Raw genomic sequence first — 22,440 nt, forward strand, 5'->3', positions numbered from 1 at the left:
CGCCCCAGCCGGCCGCCCCCGCGCGGGCCGGAGACCGCGTACGGCGCCGCCGCCGCCTCCGCCGCCGCTGCAGCAGGCCAGGGTGCCCTGCCAGCTGTGCCTTTGAAAGGCGGCGGGAGGCGGCGAGCACGATGGCGAGACTGGAGCGCCTCCTGTGTGTGCTGGGCCTGGTTCTGTGCGGGGCGGCGAGCCCCGGGCTGTGCGCCTCTCTAGCCTCCAAGAATCCCATCATCGGTAAGGAGGCTGGGTGGGAGCCGCGGGCCTGAGGCCGGGTGTCCGTCCTGGGCACTGCCGGCTGCTGGGCTCCAGCTGCTCCGTCCGGCCTTGGAAATACCCGAGTCCGGGGTTGCCGTCTGTGCCTTCATTTGTAGCACGAGCAAGAGCCGAGCACCATTTCGATTGTGCCGAAATAGAGCTAATGCCTGGTGGTTTCCTCAGATTCATTTGGCTCTTGAAGTTGGCAGGGAGCAGGGTGCGCTGGGGAGAAGAAGCCTGCGGATTGTTTTCTTCTTAGCTGGGAATTTTCTTCGGAGCTAGGAATTTCCACGAACTCACCAAACTCTGGACATATGTTACGTTTATTAAAATTTCATGGAGCGAGGGCGTACTTTAAGGCACATTGTATTATCCCTATAAAAACCGAATTGACCAAAATCAAGAAATTATGGTATACTTTGGCTGTTGTCATCTTCAGCACTGGAGGGCAGAAGTGTCTAGTATAATCCTAATGTCAGGTCTACGTGGTGTTAAAGTGAAGCATGTAATTTTTCGTGTCCAACAAATTTATGTTTTTAAAGAGTAAAATCAGTTTGCGTTATCCGAGCAGACATTCGAGACAGGGAAGGGGAAGGCTACCCGGGAGAAATCCATCAGCCTGGAATTAAAATTTGCCAAAAGCAATTTATGTTAGACAATTAAGACTGGCTTTATTTTAGAGGTAGTATTATGCCATTCAAACTCTTTTCCCTTCTGGGAAGAGGAGCATCATATTCTGTAAATAAATGGTAAGTAAATGAGTTTGTTTTTTTTTTTTTTTTCCCCATAAGTATTGCTAAGGCCTGATTTTCAAATGGGTTCTGTATCAATATTTGGAACTTGGAAAGCCTTATTTCCTAGCTGTTTAAAATGGTGGTTAGAGTCTCCAAGGAGAATTAACTCAAAATAAAATTCTATGTAGTGTGTTGGAAATTGTGAGTATAGAGAGGAGGGAAAAAGGAAAAAAGGGTGGGGGGATTCTTTTTCCTTTCCTAGAAACAGTGGTAGTCCAGGGTCAATTATAGAAAAAGGGAGTGTGCTTTTAGTCACATCACTTAAGACAAAATAGTTAACTAAGCACCTACTGTGTTCAAGGCATTGAATTAGAAGTGCGAAGGAAACCACGGAGTTGTGAGGTGGCCTTAAACTATGGGTGGAATTTTGGTCACATTTTGAGGGACTTACATCTTGAGTTTTTAACCCCCACAGGTGGGAAAAGTGAGTAGCTGGGTAAAGGAGCTGGGTTGGGAAGAAGTTGGTGGAACTTCCCTATTCTAATGTACTTTTTCTCCTTTCTGGTACTTAGGTTCACATGCCCCAAACCCTAACCTTTTTTTTGTGGCACTTCACCTTGCCTGCCTTGTACCACTGCTTTCCTCATTTCCTGTGACACGTCTTCATTCTTTCCCTGACACGTTTCATTTTCCTCAGTGAAGACCATCTTACTTATCCACAACAATAAAACAGTCTTAACAAATTTTGGCATTTGGCATGTGTTAACTGAGTGCCTGACAAATTCCAATTTTTGTGACAAGCTGGAAATCGAGAAGTGATTGGTATAGACATCTCTTCATGTCAGGTGGCCTACAGAGACTGTGAAGTGTTCCAGATGGTGAAGCAATGAATGATACTGGCACAGGTGTATCTCCAGACAGACATGTTTTGATGTATATTGGATGCCAGTACTGTGCTGGGGCTGAGGTTTCAGTGGTAAGAGGCAGCCTGAGAGGTAGGTGGGCCGTGTAGAGTTTATGAACGTCTAGGAACCCACTGGGATACTTAAACAAGGAGATGGTCCCATTGATTTGTTATCCCTGATCTCGTTTCTTATTGTTTTCTCCCCTTGCTCCTGGAGCTCTATTAATAGACTCCTTGAGATGTGACAGGCACACACCCGACTTAGGGCCTTTGCACTTGCTTTTCCCCCACCCTGGATCCCTCTTCTTCCAGTTATATGGCTTACTTCCTCATCTCTCTGAAGTTCTGGCTCAAATGTCATGTTGTACCTGCTCAGGGAGGTATTGCCTGGCCTAGCATCATATGTAAGACTTTTTTGCCCTGAATGAATGGGACCAACTCTTCCCCTTCTCCAAAACACACCTTCTTACTCTGCTTTACTTTTTTTTCCTTAGCATTTACCTCCAGTCACCAGACTTTATATTTTAACTTTTTATCTTGTTAACTATTTGTCCACTCTTCTCTCCCTCCCACATACTAGGATCAAAGCCCACAGGGGAAGGATTTTTGTTTTGTTCATTCATGTGTCTCCAGCACGTTCAGTACCTTGTATATATTATGATTCAGTAATATACTGAATGAAGAAGTTAATGAATGAATGGTGATATGATCAGATTTATTTCCAGGTGGAGCACTGGTGGCAGTTGTTGAGGATTGTTTAAGAAAAGATACAGAGAGACCTTTTCAGAAGCTATTGTAATAGTCTGAAGGGGAGGAGGCAATATGTTGGTTGCTTAGATTATGTTGCTGATGTTGGAGAGATGTAGACAAGATATTTCCACTCTTCTGCTTTATTGTCAAGGAAAGAGTGTGCCTTTGAGTGTGTGGGAGAGGAGAGTCCTTCTTCTAGACTTAAGGATGTGAGATTGATTCTAGGTTGTATAAAGGAGGCTGGTGCTATTGTAAACCTGCTTTGGAGCTTACTTGGTCTCCTTGATGCGGTGAGAGAGAAAGGCAATTACTTAAAACTTAGATCAGCTTCCACTGTCTTTTCCCAAAGTCTATTGCTGTACTTACAGAAGAAGTTTTGTATTTAATTCTGTGAATTAAGCAAATTAAATATTGATATCTTTTTTTAAAGATTTTATTTGTCAGAGAGAGAGAGAGCGCACGAGCGCGCGAGAGTGAGCACACAAGCAGGGGGAGCTGCAGGCAGAGGGAGAAGCAGGCTCTTTTCTGAGCAAGGAGCCCAATGCCAGTCTCAATCCCAGGACTCTGGGATCATGACCGGAGCTGAAAGCAGATGCATAACGGACTGAGCTACTCAGGCGCCCCAAAATAGTGGTATTTTTACTGTGATGTGTTTCAGTTTCTGAGTAAGAAAAAAAGGAAATTGCTTGAAATTAAAACTATTTTTCCTTTTCTTCTTTCTTTTCCCTTTTCTTTTTTCTTTTTTTTCCTTTTCTCCCTCCCTTCCCTCTTCACTTCCCTTCCCTCCCTCCACCCCCTCTTAATTTTTTTCTTTCACTCTTTCATTTTCTTCCTTCCTTCCTTCCTTTGTAATTTAGGAGTATTAATGCAAACGTCCCGTAATAAGGACATGAGAAGCCTGGGAAAATACTATATTGCTGCATCCTATGTAAAGTATCTGGAGTCTGCAGGTGCAAGAGTTGTACCAATAAGGTATGAGCCAGTATTTTTTACACTGTATACATAAAAACTCCTGTGTTATCTCAAATAATTTTTAGCTCAAAAATTAATGTTTCCTTTGCTATGATTGCATCATTTAAATGTGGTAACATTACTCCTGATTCTTGCCAAATCTAATGCTTAGAACCATTAAATTGTTTAAAGTAGGAAGGTATTTGTACTTATAGTGCTATTAGAGGTCTGTCAAACATGTTAGGTAAAGAATGAAATGATAGTTTCCTATACCCCAGGGAAAGTAGAAGTCATCAGACATTTGGAAAATAATGGAGTAAAAGAATGGATAACTTAACCAGCTTTATTCTATAATATTAGGGAGAGGAAACACTTATGCAATAAAAGAGATTTTTAAAGAAGATGACTTTTAAAATACTTTTATACTCTACTTAAAAGGTTTGTAAATGACTAACACTGCAGTGTTGCTTCAGTATAAATTACAAGAATTCCAATCTTAAAGGTGCTACATTATTTTTTTGTGATATAATGCCCTAGTAAGACTAAAATGACATGTCATATTTTGATTTGGAAAGAATTGAATTTTTTAACAGACAAAACTTTGAAAGTATTTATAATATCTATTCACCCAAAACTAACATATTTTAGAATCTTCCAGCTCTCCTGTCTATTTCATTATAAGTGATTTCACATACAAAGCCCAGCTGGTTGCTTTGGGCAACCTGTTTATGTAATTAATTCCATGTTAAAAAGCTATAACAAAGGAAAGAAACTGTTCAAATAAAACAATAATAGTCAAAATGCAAACATTACAACTGAAAGAATTATACCACAAAATGGTTTTATGTTTAGCTTATTAAGATCATCTTCTTGCTTGATCTTTACATTTAACTAACTATCTCTACCCATTTACTTTTGACATTCATTTTTCGTTTTTGTTTTTTTTATACCAAATCTAATTTTTCAAATGAAACTTTATTTGGAACTCAGATAACACTGGAATTTTAGACCTGAGGAAGTAACGTACAGTCTTCAGAACAGCATTTCAAAGTTTTGATCATGGGAACTTTTTCTGCTAGTGTTTTTTTAGGACATTAGTGCTGATAACCTGGGTGGGAAGTGGGAGAGACACAGGCAGGTAGACCAGTTCAGAGACTGGTCTGCAGGTGCAGACCAGAGGTAGGCTCGGCGTGAAGTGACAAGGGCGTGGCTTACTTGTAGAATCAATGGAGAAGTGTTCTCTAAAAGTATTAGCAAGATTTGATGACTAATAGAATGAAAGGACATAGGGAGGAATAGCTGAGAATTACAAGTTTTGAAACTGAACAAGTTTTGAAACTTGGGAAGTTTTGAAACTGGGGATGTTTTGAAACTGAGAAAGTTTTGAAACCTAATGACTAGCAGCAGAATGCTGATATTTATGACAGAGTCACTGAAAACATGACTGTCAGCATGAAAGTAAATTTCCAGCTCAGGTTTCAAAAGTTCATTTTAAGGTACATTGCTTGGAATTAGAATCATTTAATCCTACAGAAACAATGTAATACATGGCAGCTAAATTCCCAGAGTAACCTCTAAGGGATGATCCCACATAGAATGGGAATGAAATGTTCACACTGACAATGTTGACTTTATTTCTGGATTTTGGATGCTGGGAGCCAACTTCCATAGTTTAGAAGGGAACAGGAGGAGGATGGGAGACTTAGGCAGAATTCTGGAATAGATAAAGAAGTTTGTTTTGGTCTTCTACCTTCTCAGGTGCCTGGTACCCTGAGGTTATCATAAATCCCCACTGTGGGACTAGTGGGACCAATGGAGCATCCTCTTGGGGGGTAGCATGGGACAGCCCACGGGCTGCTTCTGGTTGTAAAATGTGTTTTGTTCACACACTGTTTTAAAAACAGTTTTAGGGGCACGTGCGTGGTTCAGTCAGTAAGCATCTACCTTCGGCTCAGGTCATGATTCCAGGGTCCTGAAATTGAGCCCGACCTCAGGCTCCCTGCTCAGTGGGGAGCCAGCTTCTTCCTCTCCTGGGATTGAGCCCCATGTTGGGCTCCCTACTCTTCAGGGAGCCTGCTTCACCCTCTCCCACTCCTCCTGCTTGTGTTCCCTCTCTCGCGGCCTCTCTCTATCAAATGAATAAATAAAATCTTTAAAAAAAAAAAAGTTCTAAACATTTACAAATAAGAAGACTTTATAAAAGTCTGAATTTCTGACCTTTTTTTGTTTGCTTGTTTGTTTTCCAAGACAGTCATCTGGGGCTGACTTTAAATAAATCAAGTGCCCAGCAATGCCTGTTAACTCCTTTTCACACTGCTGAAACTGTTTCATCTGCCGTCATCACCGGGCTTAAGCAGTTTTCTTTTAGTTAAAGAGAAAATAAACTCTTTCATACCCTACTGAGAAGGTCTTCAGTTTCTCAACAGTCTGACAACATGCAAATAATATCTGTATTCAAAGAAAAGGATCTGGCCTGTCTTTCCTGTCCAGTCTCTGGGCCACGGGAGTTCATGACACTTCATCCCCTCCTCCCCTCAGCAATTAAGCCCCTTAAGAATGATCGGCAGGGTCTAAAAGTCCAGTCATGGACAGTATGGGAGCTGTTTATGTAGAATTGATGAAATGACTAAAACCAGCCTGCAGGGCTTGCTGGGGAAGTCCCTGGAATGTAGCTGAGTGATCTAAATCCATTCCAGTGATGACTGTCCTGGTTTAAATGTCCATGGGGAAGATTCTGGATCCTGACTGTTTGGTTCCCTTTTTATTGACCCAGTCTGGGGAGATGAGACTGGCAGAACACTGGGAACATGGACTCACATTTGAATCTCCCTGTCACTTCTTGAGTCAGGACCACTTGCCCATTTATTCTCCCATCTAAGATAAAGGTAAGCACCACTGCAATATCACCCATTGCTTTATAGTTCACTGCTGGGAAGAGGAGTATTGTGAACTTTTTAAAAAAAATTAAATTAATTATTTTAAAGATCTGAGAGAGAGAGAGCAAGAGAGAGAACAAGCGGGGGGAATGGGAGAGGGAGAAGCAAGGAGACTGATTCGGGGCTCCATTCCAGGACCCTGGGATTATGACCTGAGCTAAGGCAGACGCTTAACTGACTGAGCCATCTAGAAGCCCCTCTTTTGTTTTTTTGTTTGCTTGTTTGTTTGTTTTTAAAGATTTATGTATTCATTTGAGAGAGAGAGAGAGCAAGAATGGGGACAGGGAGAGGAAGAGGGAGAGAATCTCCAGCAGACTCCCCGCTGAATGTGAAACCTAACAGGAAGGGAGATCATGACCTGAGCCAGAATTGAGAGTCCGATGCTTAACCGACTGAGCCATCCAGGTACCCATATGAACTTCTAAATAGACCCGGACTTGTAAACCCCATTTGGACTTAGAAAAGAACCTAGCACAATAAAGTACAGCGAAGTTCTGGGCATCATAAGTGTATTAGTAATGGGAGATGTGTTCTGACTCCCCCTAAAACATTCCCTGGGGCAGAAGTGGACGGTGGTTGACATTTGATCATAAACCTACTTCTTTTATGGCTGATTGAGAGGGCATCATTCCTTGTTATTCTCTTATAGAACCAGAAGAGTGTTTAATATAGGAAAATTCTTACAGGAATTTCATAACCATGATGCTCTCTTCTCTCGTTCCTGCATTTTCTTGAACTTTTGGAAGAGCAAACTCATTTTACTGTGATTTAACGAAATTATCACAGATGAGTCCCATTACTTTTTTTCTGGAGAAGGGGATAAAATCATCAATAGCATGGTGATGTTAGGAGCTCTTAAGTGGTGTTCGATGAAAGGAGCTACAGAATACCCAGGCAAGTTAGCTGCAGCATAATTGCTCCGTCTACCGTGATGTGCATGTAGCCTGTCCCTAGATCTGAACTCTTCTGACTTTTGGATACACAGTGGTCTCCAGATCTTTGCAGTTAGTGATGGGAGTGGGATGAACCCGAGATTTGGCATTTGTATGTATTGTTTTTATCTGCCCAAACTGCCTGCAGTTAAGGGAAACTTACTAATAAATCTCTTTATTTCATCTTTATACAAAACTACTGAATATCCTTACATTTTTAAAAATATTTTATTTATTTATTTATTTGACAGAGATCACAAGTAGGCAGAGAGGCAGGCAGAGAGGGAGGAGGAAGCAGGCTCCCCACGGAGCAGAGAGCACAATGTGGGGCTCGATCCCAGGACCTTGAGATCATGACCTGAGCCGAAGACAGAGGTTTTAACCCACTGAGTCACCCAGGCGCCTACCTTACATGTTTTTGATAGTTCTCAGCGAGCAGAGAAATTACTATTGCCCGATCTCATGGTCTTTTATGTTTTCCATATTAGCACGTACTTCACAGTATTAAATGAGAACACAGCAAAACATGTTTACTTGTCTGATTACCAAAACAAGGATATAATTATAGTATGTGATGTGTATGTAGTTTGAAAAAATACCTCTAGGAAGGGAAGGGAGAGAAATACTGTCTGGTATTTAAGAATTTTTTCTTTCTTTCTTTTTTTTTTTTTTCAATTAATGTGGGGACTTCACTTATAGCCTTACTTTTTTCCTTAGGCATGGAAATGGTTGTTTTATAACTGTTTTATCGTTTTCAGGCCTGATCTTACAGCTGAAAAGTATGAAAAGCTTTTCCAATCTATTAATGGGTAAGTTGGCAGCGTTGATTTAATCCGGGGAATGAGATGGATATAGTCTGCATTTGCAAAAACATACTTAGAAACTTACATGTTTCTGTGTAACTATCTTATTGTGGTATAATGTTAGTGTTCTGGGTTCTTTTATAGGAATTGTTTTGTTGAGAGATGACAGAGCTTGCAGAGGGAAGGCAGCTTAAGAAGTAAATGTTGCATAGTAGATATGTTTAGGTTTTTTTTAACGTGTGACATTATCGTTGTTCTTTTAATGCTTGTCTCAAATGTTCTGAGGTCACTTTGAATGGCATGACATACTGTTTGCTTAGAGGGGATTTAGAAGTCCTAAACCTGAGTATAATAATTGGTTATCTTTCAGAAGACATTTTGAATAGAACTTGGAAAAAAGTTTTCTGTCCTCTGGCTTCACCACAAAATATGTGATTGACTAGCTCAAAAGAATAAAGCTTTTAATCACATGAAAAATGTTCAACATTACTCATAACTAAAGGTTACCTAATTATAGCAATTATAAACTTTTTAAACTAACAAGCTGACAAAGATCAGAAAATTTGTAAATATTCTATAGTGAGGCTGTGAGGTAACAAGTATTCTCATACTTTACGAGTGTATAAGTTATACAGTTTTCTGTGGTGTAGTTTTGCAATATCTGTTGAAATTTCATTTCAGAAATAATGCACATACCTTTTGACCCAGGAAATCGGTCAGAAGGAATTTTATTTTATAAATATATTCCCTGTTATGTGGAAACTTAGGCCCAAACATACACGTTGCAGAATTGTCTGAAATACCTACAGTTTAGAAACTGCCGGGTAGTCTATCAGTTGGGAACTGGGTTTAAAAAAAAAAAAAAAGACAGCATGCATATAATAGAGTATTATTACAGATTTAAAAAATGAAGGTATCTGTAGATACTGGCTTGGATCACTATGGTCATGTGATCGATGTGATATTGTTACGTAAAAAAAAGCAAGGCACATAATGGTATTTATAATATACTCCCATTTGCTTTTTTTTTTTTTAAGGTAAGGATTAGGAGATTAGCACAGTATAATCTATAAGGTAAACACACAGATTTTAAAGGTTGTGGTTTTTAAAAATTTTTATTTATTTATTTGGAACAGAGAGAGAGAGCACATGCCCTCAGGGGCAAGACAGGAGTGGGGGGGTGGGGAGAGGGAGAAAGAGACAACCAACTGAGCATGGAGCCCTGCATGGGGCTTGATCCTATAACCCTGACATCATGACCTGAGCCAAAATCAAGTATCGAACACTCAACAGCTGAGCCACCCAGGCGCCCCTAATGGTGGTTTGTTTTTTTATTGGACTTTGGGTGCAGGGAGTCTATTTTATGATAAAGCTTTTATAAAGAGTTTTTATTTTTTCCACTTTTAAAAACTGTGTTTGTTACTACTTTAAAAAAGGAAAAAAGGTGTGAGTAAAACATTTATAGTGCCCATTATGCATGTGTACTTTGGCATAGGAAAGTAAGTCAAGGTCAGAATATATGGTAGAAACTCAGAAATACACATAAAAATATATACCAGAAAATGAACTACACTCTCATGCAACTTCAGAATCTCCTTCATTGAACCCCTATTGCGCAGTAGACTTCATACTGCTTTGTGGAGGAATACAGAGATGAAAAGGCTTGTTTCTAAAGGGATTTCCTAATCTGGGCAAGATAGTCAAATTTTATTTTATGAAAGGACTTTGGCATTAAACACACTAGATTTGATCAGTGGCATCTTTTTAGACCCTGAGTGAATGAAAAGGGAGAACTGCTACTGAGTCTTCATTAAACCACTTCTAATTGTAGGGTTTTCTGCATGGATCTACCTTATAGTTTATAAGTTTTCTACCAGACTATGAAAAGTTCCTCATCCTTGTCTCTCCAAGTTAATACCAAGAAGCAGAATATATTTGTTGAATGAACAATAGTCTCAAAAGTGAACTTTCGGGGAGCCTGGGTGGCTTAATTGGTTAAGCATCCAGCTCTTGGTTTTGGCCCAGTTCATGATCTCAGGGTCGTGGGATCAAGCCCTGCATCAGGCTGTGCACTGAGCATGGAGCCTGGTTGGGATTCTGTATCTCCCTTTCCCTCTGCCCCTCCACCCGTAATTGCGTGTATGCTCTCTCTTAAAAAGAAGTGAGTGTTCACATATCTCAAATTCATATTTAAGTATTTTCAAAATTTTAATACATTTAATCCAGCTTTTGTAATCTTTTTTGAATATCTTTAGTTATTTCAAGACTTGTTATAAATTTTAAAACTGAAGTTAATTTAAAAAGTCGATACAAAAACACAGTAAATATTTTTCTGTATCTCTCCTTTATGGGTAGAGTAAAATAAAATCAAACGTAACTTCCCCTCTTTTTTCCCAAACTTTTTCCAGAATTGTAATTTTGTTCTTTTTCAAAGTTTTTTTTAATAGTGTGAATATTTTGGAAGAAATTTCAGGGTGATAATAAAAAATTAAATTCTCATGGATATTTAATTCTAGCCTACATATGTTATTATGAACAGCTTGTTCTTTATGGTTGAAAATAATTCTCCGTGAGCCAAAACTGACTCCTGATTACGGGCCTCCAGTTGATTTTGGCATCACTGATTGCTTGATTTAGACCTAGGTGTACCTGGAATTTTATCTTGACTTATTTCTAGCTTTGTGTACTCTCCTTCCTTCCCCCCACCTATTTATCCTTAACTTTTGCACACTCTATCTCAAAAATGAACATGTTTATTGAAGAAGTTTTGGAAGAACATGGGCTTCTAGAAGTATTGTTAACTGTGGCAGTTTACAAATGTGTAGGAGTGTAAATGTGTAGGAGTATGAATATTTTATATATTTTTTGCCACAGTTTTCTTTAATGATCTGTTGCTTGCGTGATAAGGAAAAAAATTGTTTTAAAACAAAAAATGTGTTTATTTCCTGTGGGCCGTGGGATTGAAATGCACCCTATTTGATTTTCTTCAGGATCCTTTTCCCTGGAGGAAGCGTTAATCTCGAGAAGTCAGGTTATGCTCTCACAGCCAAAAAATTTTACGACTTTGCCAAACAGGTAGATATCAGTTATTACCTATTACTCCAGGTGGGTTTTTGTAATTTTCCATGAGGATAATTCTGTCTGACTCATGTGGTTAATACTTCCCTTAATTACCCTTTATCTTTTGAGTTTCCTGCTCTGTAACAGCCTATAGGGGCGCTCACCCTGTTTCCTGTGGGCTTTCAAGGGAACCAGAGCCCCGCACACTGGCCCTCTGTATTAGTGTTCATTAATAAGAACCAGGTCTTCATGCTGGCTTAATAAGCTGTTTTTTGTTTTTTGTTTTTTAATGTATCAGGCGTTGTTCCTATGTTACTAATTCTCATCTCCTCTTGAAAGCTGCTCTTCGTCCTGACTTTTGGAGTAAGGTCAGGTCAAATAGGTTGGGAAGGTCAAATAGGATGGACTTTGACCTTTCTTCACAGTTATCCTAGACTCCATATTCAGTCACCAGGCCGAGCCTCTTGAGTCCTTTGCAGTGTGTCACACTGTGCCTGCCTTCGCACTCCACCTCAGATCCTTACTGTTTTGCTCCTGAACTATAATCTTGCTGGCCCTTGTATCTCGCCCCGCCCTTAAGTATTTCCCTAAAGAAATTTTAGCATATGAGATACTTGTTTAAAAACTTTTAAAGTTTAGATTAAATCATCTGTAGCCTTTCATAGTCTTTGAATCTAGACATAGATTGTGTGTCCACAGCCCCATTTCCTAGTTTTTCCTTCTGCACATTATTGAAGCCAGTTTGGCATTTCTAGCATATATTGTATGTCCTTCTACTTTTAAATCAGCTCAGTATGCTTCCTTCTGTTCCATCCGTAATTCTCAACTTGGTCCATCTTTTCAGGCCCTCATGCTGTTCCACTTCTGTAGAGTTTTTTTTCCCAACTCCAACAGGAATGGTATCCCATTCCCTCTTAACTTTTAGAGTATTTTGTTGTAGAATAGTTCAAACATTTATTTAGCTCCCACTTGGTAAGATGACAGGGTCCACGACCTTCAGGAGCTTCTGTATCAGAAGACAGAATATCTTGAGGTTAGTTATTCACATCTCAGCAGATTTCATGGTTTTAATACCCTTTGAGGTATTCCTCATTTCATACAGTATGGTACCATGTACTGAGTATATGCTCAAAGGGTTTTATTTTTGAAAAAGTGAAGAAAGTGGAAATTTTATAATGTGAGTGATTTAAAATGCATTTTGGAAATAGATACGAACATTATAAAGTGGTCATTTTTTCTTTTGAATACATGTAACCAACTTGCTCAATTAAAAAAAAAAAGGAGCCACCTCACCCTCAAGACCCCAAAGTCTACTTTTTTGAAATGTAATTAACTACTTGAAGATTTCAAAGCAAAGGAAAAAAGCTCTGCAACCTTGAACTTATTTAGCTACAGCCACTGGGGTCCACACAGCTCTCACTGAAGGAGCTTTGAGAAGTGAAGTCTTAGATCTGGTCAGTCCTACTCTGTGTCCTTTGCTCTGCTAGGCTCCATGGAGGAGCCACAGTAAGTGAAAGATGTGGTGCCAGCAAGCGAGGACTTAACATTTTAGTCGCAAAATGAAATTTGGTACATATAAAAACAGTAGTTAAACCTTCCTTTGTGTTTATTATAAGTAAATGCTGTAGGCCTTTTGACTTCACATATGCAGTTCTAACTTTTAAAAGTAAAATTTCCCAGACCTGCATAGAAAGTGTTAAAAATCCTACCTTATGTTAGAAAGTATAGGAATTAATGTAATTCTGTATTTTTTTCAGTAAGTAACAGAAAGAAAAAGAAAACACTAACCATTTCCTCATTTGGTGATTGTTAGGCTATATTTTACAATCTATGCAGGAAAATCACTGCTTTTAGAAAAGTTGCACAACTCAGTTTTGTAACTACAGTACATATGGATTTAATCTTTACTTAACCCAAAAATTCATTCTCTAGAAGACTTTTTCCCCATTCGTGCTAGTTGTTGTGACTCCCTTTGAAAAAGCTCAATACATTTGTACTTTTTTTGTACAAAGAGTTGACAACTTTTACTCTATACAAATTTTTTTTTTTTTACTTTTGCTTAGCCTTTTCCTTACTGACTGTTCCTCTCCTTCCAGATCATGGGTTTCCCATGATTTAAATTTAATTGGCTGAAGGTGCGGTGATGCAACTATTACTGTAAATTCCAAGATAATGAAGGAAGGACTTCAGAGTGTGTTCAAAGCAGACAATCATCCAAAGCAGCAAGATCTGTAGCAGATGTATCAATAGACTTCTGTCTAGCATTATCTTTGATATTTGCAGTCCCTAATTGCTACTTCTGTTGCTTGGTAGTTGCCTGGCAGATGTCAGTCTCGTTCCCAGCACAGCTGAGATTGAATAATTTGATTAACTAAGATGGAATGATTATGTATGAGCTTGGTCTGAGGAAAGATTAAGTGATAGGCTCCTTATGGATCCTGGAAAATTCTTTAGAAACACATGCATGACTCAGGTGCCTGTCTTGTAATGACAAATCAAAGGTACAATTTTTTGTTTTGAAACGTTAAAATAAGCTTAGTTTTCTCTTTCATTCTGCGAAGAGTTTTGACGATGGAGACTATTTTCCTGTATGGGGTACTTGCCTTGGATTCGAAGAGCTTTCATATCTGGTTAGTGGTGGAAAGTCCTTATTAACTCTCACTCATACTGATGGAATTACAATGCCGCTGAACTTCACTAAAGGTGAGAATTCTCTTTTTGACCCTTTTAAAAATATAACCTGGGCAGGATGAGTAAGTGGCAAAGATCTGTGTCAGAAACGCTCATAATGTTTACTGATTTTTAGATGACTCACACAAGCTGACGATGTCGACGACGTATTGAACTATGAAGATGGCTTAGGAGTTTTGAGTTTTGATAATTCATTACGTGTAGTAATATCAGAACCATGCATGATTAAGACCTCTAAAAATCAGACCTGAGTTTGAGTCCTAGCTTCATCCCTGTTGCCTAGGGGAATGGTTTAACCTCCCTTGACTTGAATTTCCTGATTTTAAAAGGTTTTCCTCGGAGGATTGTTTGTGACTATTAAGTAAGATACTGCTTTCCAGCTACTGTGCTAAGTGCTTGGAAGACAACTCTTACACATGCGGGCTAGGAATTATGATAGTACAGCATCTTCCCTCGGCTGTGTACTCTGAACCCTAGCTGTGGTGTACCGTGCTTTGATTCTGGTACTAGCCACTAGGAGTCAGCGCAGACTCCATAGTTATAAGTTATCTTCCCAATGAGTCCCTTCTTTCAGATACAGCCACAAGTCACATCCCCAGGCCACCCACACTTCTAACCAATCAGCCACAATTGTGAGGATTCCCATGACCCTTCGTGAAGTTCAGTAATTCACCAGAATGACTCACAGAACTCAGGAAGGTGCTGTGTTTGCACTAACAATTTTGTTGTAAAGGTTGAGATCCCAGAGGGACTGGAGAGCTTCCACGTCCTCTCCATGTTGAGTCAGAGCACATCACCCTACTGGCTTGTCAGTGTGTTCCCCAACTGGAAAACTCCTATGAGCTCTTTTGTCTAGAATTTTTTACTGGGTTTCATTGCAAAGGCAAGATTGATAAATCATTGGCTCTGTGACTGAAGTCTCCAGTCCCCTTTTCATCCCTGGAAATCAGGCTGGCTCAAGTCCTAACCTACTCTAATCATGTGGTCGATGTTTCTGATGATCAGCCTCCTCCTGAAGCTACCTAGGGGCCCCCTGTGAGACCCCTTGTTAGCATTACGAAAAATTACTATTATTTTTTCTTAAAGATTTTATTTATTTATTTGACAGACAGAGATCACAAGTAGGCAGAGAGGCAGGCAGAGAGAGAGAGGAGGAAGCAGGCTCTCCGCGGAGCAGACAGCTCGATGCAGGGCTTGACCCCAGGACCCTGGGATCATGACCCGAGCCGAAGGCAGAAGCTTTAACCCACTGAGCCACCCAGGCGCCCCCGAAAAATTACTATTTTGCAGGAATTTCTGAGAGCGTTAGAAGCTCCTTGTCAGGAACTCAGGGCAAAGACCAGGAAAATTGTTATAGCACTCTGTGTAAATTCTTGTAGGTTACCTGATCTCTGAATCCTCACAGTTGAGTGCTGTCAACTATTCCTGTTCTCGTAAGGATTGTGGATGGAAAGCAGTAGTTGTTACACATGGAACCCATAGAATGCTCTATAGTTTTCAAAGCTCTTTCTTGCATTATCTTAATCATTGCAAGAACTCTGTGGGAAGTACATGTATTAGGTCAGATAATTTTGGATGTATGTGGTGAAAAACCAAGTTTATATAAAGAAGATTTTTATATCGGAGGAGCAGGAATTCTCTTGGAAGCCATTATTAGCATGCTGAATGAGAGGCTTCACTTAGCAAGTGCTAGTGTCAAGATAAATTGCTCTTTTTGATCTTGAGTAGAGATTTCTTGGCTTGTGTAATGTTCTTTCCTACACTGTTGGTATTTTTAGATATTTAAATTCCAAATACCTTTGAAAATATGTTTAATGTTCTGGATTGTTTCCTGAGAAAACAAAGACATATTCACGTTGTAAGTTGTCCCTATTTTCAAGAGAACTCAAGTTAAAATTTTCTGCTTACTCGATGGTGGCCTGATAATTATCATATCAGAAGGATTTTAGTAATTCTTGTTCAAATTCTAGAAGAATAGTACTTGAATATGGAACATACTTGAATTTGTATGTTAAACTTACTTTGTGTTTGACTAGGATACATGTGTGGAAATGATATGTTTTGCTTATCATTTATTCATCTTGATTATGTCTTAATAATGGGCCTTTTTGGCCATAGATCAGTGGATTTTATTTTTGCTGTGTTTTTTTTTTTTTTTTTTTAAAGATTTTTATTTATTTATTTGAGAGAGAGACAGTGAGAGCGAGCATGAGCGAGGAGAAGGTCAGAGAGAGAAGCAGACTCCTCATGGAGCTGGGAGCCCAATGTGGGACTCGATCCCAGGACTCCAGGATCATGACCTGAGCCGAAGGCAGTCGTCCAACCAACTGAGCCACCCAGGCGTCCCGATTTTTGCTGTGTTTAAATTATTTCTCTTGTGCTTAAATTATTTCAGGTGCATCACAGAGCAGAATGTTCCAGAATTTTCCTGTTGACTTGTTGAAGTCATTATCAACGGAACCCCTGACAGCAAATTTCCACAAGTGGAGCCTCTCCGTGACGGTATTACATTAATTAACTGTAAAATTAATGCATTTAGATTAACTACAGAAGTAATTATTTTGTTTTGTTTTTATACTCTAGAATTTTACGATGAATGAAGAGTTAAAGAACTTTTTCAATGTATTAACTACAAATACAGATGGCAAGACTGAGTTTATTTCAACCATGGAAGGTATATCTCGTGGCACATATATACTTTATTTCACTTATGTATATATATATTAATTTTATACTTCTCTTATGAATAAAATTGTGTTACTCTGGGGTGTAAAGAGAAGCTAAGGCAATTTTTGGGGATAGGAGATGTATTTTTTTCCATGTTCCAAGTCAGTTGTGATTTACCTCCGTCATCTGATGGATGGAATGATGAAGGAGAGTAAAGCATAAAGGGAGAGTAGAGTAAATGGAGAAAATGACTTCTGTTTCTAGCAGTGCTATAGAGTGAGTACCATGACAGAGTCTCCTCCAACAACAACAAAAAACATGACTCATGTCCAAAAAACTTCCTAAAAGTTTACCCCACTGTCCAAAAGTGGAGCCTTCCTATGAAACTCCTAAGCCACAAAGGCACAAAGCAAAGAGTATTCTTCTACTTTCCAGAAGTTTGCATTAAGTCACTTTGTTTTTATGAAAGACCTGCATGAGTCCCTGTTTCTGCTCCCTGAAAGAAAGTAGAAGAGTATTTTTGCTTTTATGAAGAAAAGCTGATACTGTGCTAATGTAAGTTTTCATAACAGTGAAATAGCAAAATGTTGCCTTTTGGAAAGTGGAGGGATACCTATACATTCATGAAGTGACAGGATACTCATGCCAGAACCTCTGGGAGTGAAGTGGAGTACTTTTTTTAATTTATTTTTTATTTTTATTTTTATTTTTTTTTAAAGATTTTATTTATTTATTTGACAGAGAGAAATCACAAGTAAGCAGAGAGGCAGGCAGAGGAGGAAGCAGGCTCCCCGCGGAGCAGAGAGCCCGATGCGGGGCTCGATCCCAGGACCCTGGGATCAGGGCCTGAGCCGAAGGCAGAGGCTTTAACCCACTGAGCCACCCAGGCGCCCCGGAGTACTTTTTTTTTAAATTGAAGTGTAGTTGACATACAATATTATAGTAGTTTTAGGTGTACAACATGGGATCTGACAATTCTATATATTATGCAGTGCTCACCACGGGAAGTGTACTTACCAATCACCATACAAAGTTTCTACAGTATTATAGACTATATTCCCCGTGCTGTTTTTTCATCCCTGTGACTGACTTATTTTATAACTAGAAGTTGTAACTTGTAACCCCCTTCACTTATTTTGCCCATCCCCTTTCCCACTGGCAACCACCAATTTGTTCTGTGTATTTATGAATCTGTTTCTGTCTTTTGTTCGTATTGTTTTTGAGATTCTACTTATAAGTGAGATTACATAGTATTTCTCTTTGTCTGGCTTATTTCACTTAGCATAATGCCCTCTTGCTACATGTTTTCTCAAAGGGTAAGATTTCATTCTGTTTTATGGCTGTGTGATATTCCCTTATATGTATATGCCACATCTTCTTTATCTATCCATGTATTACTGGACACTTAGGTTGCTTCCATATCTTGACTCTTATTAATTATACAATAAGCATAGGGGTGCATATATCTTTTTAAATTAGTCTTCTGTTTTCTTTGTGTAAAATGCCCAGTAGTAGAATTAATGGATTGTATGGTATTATATTATTAAGTGAAGTATTTAAGCCAGCATTACTGTTGAATCAGGAGAACTTAGGAGGAAGCTCAGGAACCCCCTACTGTGAAAGTCCTCCATGCAGTGGGATCCTCAACAAATCCTGGCTGCTGACCTATAACAATTGCCACCTTGAACCTTGACCCTAAGGGAATGGGGATGGTGGTGAATAAGGCTTGAGCATTCATATGACATGCTGGTCACCCATGGCCTGCATGAAACTCACTGGGAAGGTCAGTAAATCTCAAGTCATTTCAAGTCATCTCAGCCTGAGAGTGTCCCAGCGTTTATGGCAGAAGTGAATATAAATAATTCTCTGTGGAGAAAACTACATTTATCCCAGATTTTAAGGGAATTCCACATTATGAAGTTTTAAGGAAAATGAGCAATTCCTGGCCAAACAATCACTACTGTGCAAGGAAGTGAAGTACTATGAATGAAAACTTACAGAAACAATACAGTCTTCGAGTCAGTGAGAGGCCAGGGTACTGGTGGGTGTAGTTTGTGTTACTCAAAACTGGCCTTGTCACTGGCTTGGGGGCGGGGAGGTCAAAGTTTGAATGGTTTACGAGAAATACAATAATTCCCTGGGGGAATTCTGGGAAAGGTTGCTGAGCCCAGTGGGAAGTGAACAGACTATCTTCTCTTTAAAGGTTTCCTTCCTCTGTGTTTTGCTTCAACAATAGCATTGCCATTCACCAAATCATTCTAAGTTAGAAACTTAGATGTTGTCCTTGACTTCCTGCCCTCGTTCTCGACCTCTGGACCTCTGAAAAATGTGTGCCACTTTCTGCTCCCCAGATGCTTGCAAATGATACCTCCCCTCCCTCCAGCTTAGCCTTGTTGTTCTACGTTAACTACCTTCCACCTGGACTCCTCGGTAGCCTCCTAACTCTCCACCAAGCCACTTTCCAGGTAGCCTGTGATGACCCCTGTGGAACACCGGCTATGAGGGTGGGAACCATTCCACAGACAGAGGGACATCATTTAGGCTGAGAAGAACTGGCTTACATAAAAGGACAAAAAATGGTGGCATAGTTCATTGTCCTGTGAATACATCATTATGGGAAAGGATGAAGAGGCAGGATGGTGGGAGGGAAAGAGAACTATGGTGGAAGAAACTTGTATCACTGATCACACGGGCAGCTGACTGTTGAACTGGGGTATTCAGAGGCTCAAGTATTTTACTTCCCTCTGATTACCCACGAAAGCAAATCATATTACAGACTGTACAAGGTTGAAAATCAGTGAAATGTACTGTGAATGTTCACACTGTGAATTGAAATTCTTTATTTTGTCTCTGGAAGAATGAGCATAATTTTACTCTGACATCGTGAGTTATAAAATAATGTTTTACGTAGGATATAGAACATAACTCCATTGTAATAATACCTTAGACCGCTTTTTTTTTTTAAAAGACTTTATTTATTACAGAGAGAGCATGCGTGATGGGGGGAGGAGTAGAGAGAGGGAGAGGGACAAGCAGACCTGACACAGGGCTCGATCCCAGGATCCTGAGATCACAACCTGAGCCAAAATCAAGAATCAGACACTTAACCGACTGAGCCACCCAGGTGCCCCTTCGACCATTCTTAATACTTACTTGTTTGTGTTCTTCATGCAGGGTATAAGTATCCAGTGTACGGTGTCCAGTGGCATCCAGAGAAAGCACCTTATGAGTGGGGGAATTTAGAAGGCATTTCCCATGCACCTCATGCTGTGAAGGCTGCGTTTTATTTAGCTGAGTTCTTTGTTGCTGAAGGTAATATGTGGGTATATAATTGTATTGTCTAGTGTAGTTTTGGAGGAAATTGCCCTTGTCTAAAGTTTCTTTACACTTCTGCTCTATAGATGTTCAGTAAGTTTAACTTTAACAAAAAGTTAAATCATGTGAAAGCCCTGAAATTGAGATACTAAGCATTCAGATAAAACCAGGACAATTATTTCAGTTAACGGTATTGGACATTCTGAAGTGCACTGAATTCCTGAACAACAATGTAAAGATTGAGTTCTTTTTTTTCTTTCTTTCTTGAATACATTTTTAAAAATTTGCTTCATTACTCTTCTTTTTAGGAATAATGCTTTAATTTTAACATTCTCTGAAAAGTAGATGTTATTTTTCCAAGAAGATTTAAATTGAATATATGCTCATCAGACTGTGATTTTAAGGCTGCCTGTGTGCAGGCATTGGCACAATGGACACAGTTAATAAGCTTTTCCTGCTCTTTCGTAGAGACATTTTTGTGCTGTTTGTGGGCAAAATTGAGAATTTGGTTTTAGATGCTTAAGTTTTTTTGTTTTTTGTTTTTAAAGATTATTTATTCGAGTGTGGAAGAGAAAGTAGGGGGGAGAAGCAGAGGCAAAGAGAGAGAATCCTCAAGCAGACTCCCCACTGAGCGAGCCCAATGCGGGGCTCGATCCCAGGACCCTGAGACCATGTATCTGAGCCAAGATCAAGAGTCAGTGGCTCAACTGACTGAGCCACCCAACCACCCCTCAGTGCTTAAGTTTTCGTTGAGTGATACAGGTGTGAGAGCTACAGACACTGCTGCAAGGGACAGGGCATCACTGTGGCGGGTTGTGAACTCCCACACGCTGTGTTTGCCCCCCTCTCCCAGCTTGCCTGAAGTTTTATCAACCCTCCTCCTTACACAGTACTTAGGAAAGTACTTCCTCCTGAATTCACTCTGCTTACGGGCAGTTGAATGGGTCGTTTCATGACAAAAACCCCAAACTGAAAACAAGATTCTCCTGCGTGCACTATGAATCCCAAGGAACATTCCCGTGTCCTGTGTAGGGGACTAAAGGAGAACGGTGGTAGGTGGAGTGTGTTGCAGTATTAGCACTTGGCGGGGCTGTTTATCTCTATTTCCCAACATCCGGCTTTCTAAAACAGTACAGCAAGCCTGTATTTATTTCCACTCGAGGATAAAGTCCGAGCCTTCCCTGCTTCCCACTCCCACTTCAGCTGACTTCTCTGTGCCTCCGTGCTTGTCACATTTCCTGCCTTACCTCTCACTTCCACATCGGCCTCACCTTTGGCAGTCTCTGTTCTCTTTTTCTGGGAGCAGCTCAGTGAGGACAGACTGTGAAAGCACCACACGGTGGAAGATTCTGCATGGTTACTAGGCGAGGCTTCTTGAGTGCTAGGTCCTTGCCCTGGTTAGTTTCCATCCCCGGGCCCTGTGGCAAGTCCTGCACACAGTAGGCCCCAGTGAGTGTTTAGGTCAGCGGGAGGGTGAGCCCCTCACTGGATCTGGTGATCAATCAAGTGCTGCTTTATTTGGGGGAAATCCTATAAGGCATTGTTCCTTTTCTGGTGGTATTTCCCCTGCTTAATACTGCTGATTATACGAAGAAATGTTATAAAGTAGACTTTGGAAAATTTTATCCTATCTTTTAAAAAATTAAACTGTCTTTTTCTTGCAGCTCGGAAAAACAGTCATCAATTTGAATCTGAGGTTGAAGAGAATGAAGCACTGATTTATCAGTTCCGTCCAGTTTATACTGGAAATATTTCTTCATTTCAGCAAAGTTATATATTTGATTGAAAGCCTGCAATGTGTTAACAGAAATTTTGAATCATTCCATGATTAAACTGTTGCAATGACTTGCTACTCATGGCACAATGGAAAGCCACAGAGATTCCTTTTCTAGGATGTTGCTGGCTCTGATTCTTCATTCAGTGTCTTGGACTATTTATATCACATTTGATAATGAATCAATTTGATAATTAAATAATTGTGTATTTCATGGAAAAGCTCAAACCTGAAGATTAGAACAAAACAAATGTATTGAAAATACCAGTTATTTTTTTCACATTGATTGACTGTGGAAATAAATACCTTCCCCTAGCCATCCACCACCCCGTCCTTGCCGAAGATGCTTTTTAAATGCTTTTTAAATCCTACTTCGTTTGAGTCTTAGGAGTATTGGGGTGTGTGTGTGTATGAGAAGGTGTGTGAGTATGCATACATGAGAGAGAGAGTGTGTGTATACACACATATTTCTTTTTCTGCCTTTTCAGCGCCACGGTTAAACTGCACACCTACTGAATGCAGAGCATGGGTCTTGAACTTTCTATCTCTTACAATGTTTAACACAATGAGCTCTCAGTAAGTACTTGTGACCACTGGGGAGTAAACTTTCTTTCCTTGGAGAGTAGTTTGAAAGCTGCCATACATTTATTTGCATACATTTTAACCAT

At 39.8% G+C, this 22,440-nt stretch overlaps 1 protein-coding gene across 2 annotated transcripts; it reads left to right on the forward strand.

Annotated features, from left to right (window-relative positions):
- The first annotated feature begins 2 nt into the window (after positions 1-2).
- On the forward strand, positions 3-22,098 carry GGH (gamma-glutamyl hydrolase). Of its 2 annotated transcripts, none has more exons than XM_004772943.2 (9): positions 3-234; positions 3,501-3,615; positions 8,221-8,271; positions 11,256-11,340; positions 13,887-14,028; positions 16,412-16,518; positions 16,600-16,690; positions 19,858-19,995; positions 21,663-22,098. In XM_004772943.2, the coding sequence occupies exons 1-9, from the start codon at positions 132-134 to the stop codon at positions 21,782-21,784; spliced, it is 954 nt and encodes a 317-aa protein (XP_004773000.1). In that variant the 5' UTR covers positions 3-131; the 3' UTR covers positions 21,785-22,098. The 2 variants fall into 2 exon arrangements, with proteins under 2 accessions (XP_004773000.1, XP_044931677.1); XM_045075742.1 differs by lacking the exon at positions 3-234 and adding an exon at positions 1,596-1,984.
- Positions 22,099-22,440: the final 342 nt, after the last annotated feature.

Source organism: Mustela putorius, unplaced genomic scaffold (assembly GCF_011764305.1).
Source record: "Mustela putorius furo isolate JIRA1106 unplaced genomic scaffold, ASM1176430v1.1 tig00000151_pilon_pilon_pilon, whole genome shotgun sequence".
Classification (NCBI taxonomy): Eukaryota; Metazoa; Chordata; class Mammalia; order Carnivora; family Mustelidae; genus Mustela; species Mustela putorius.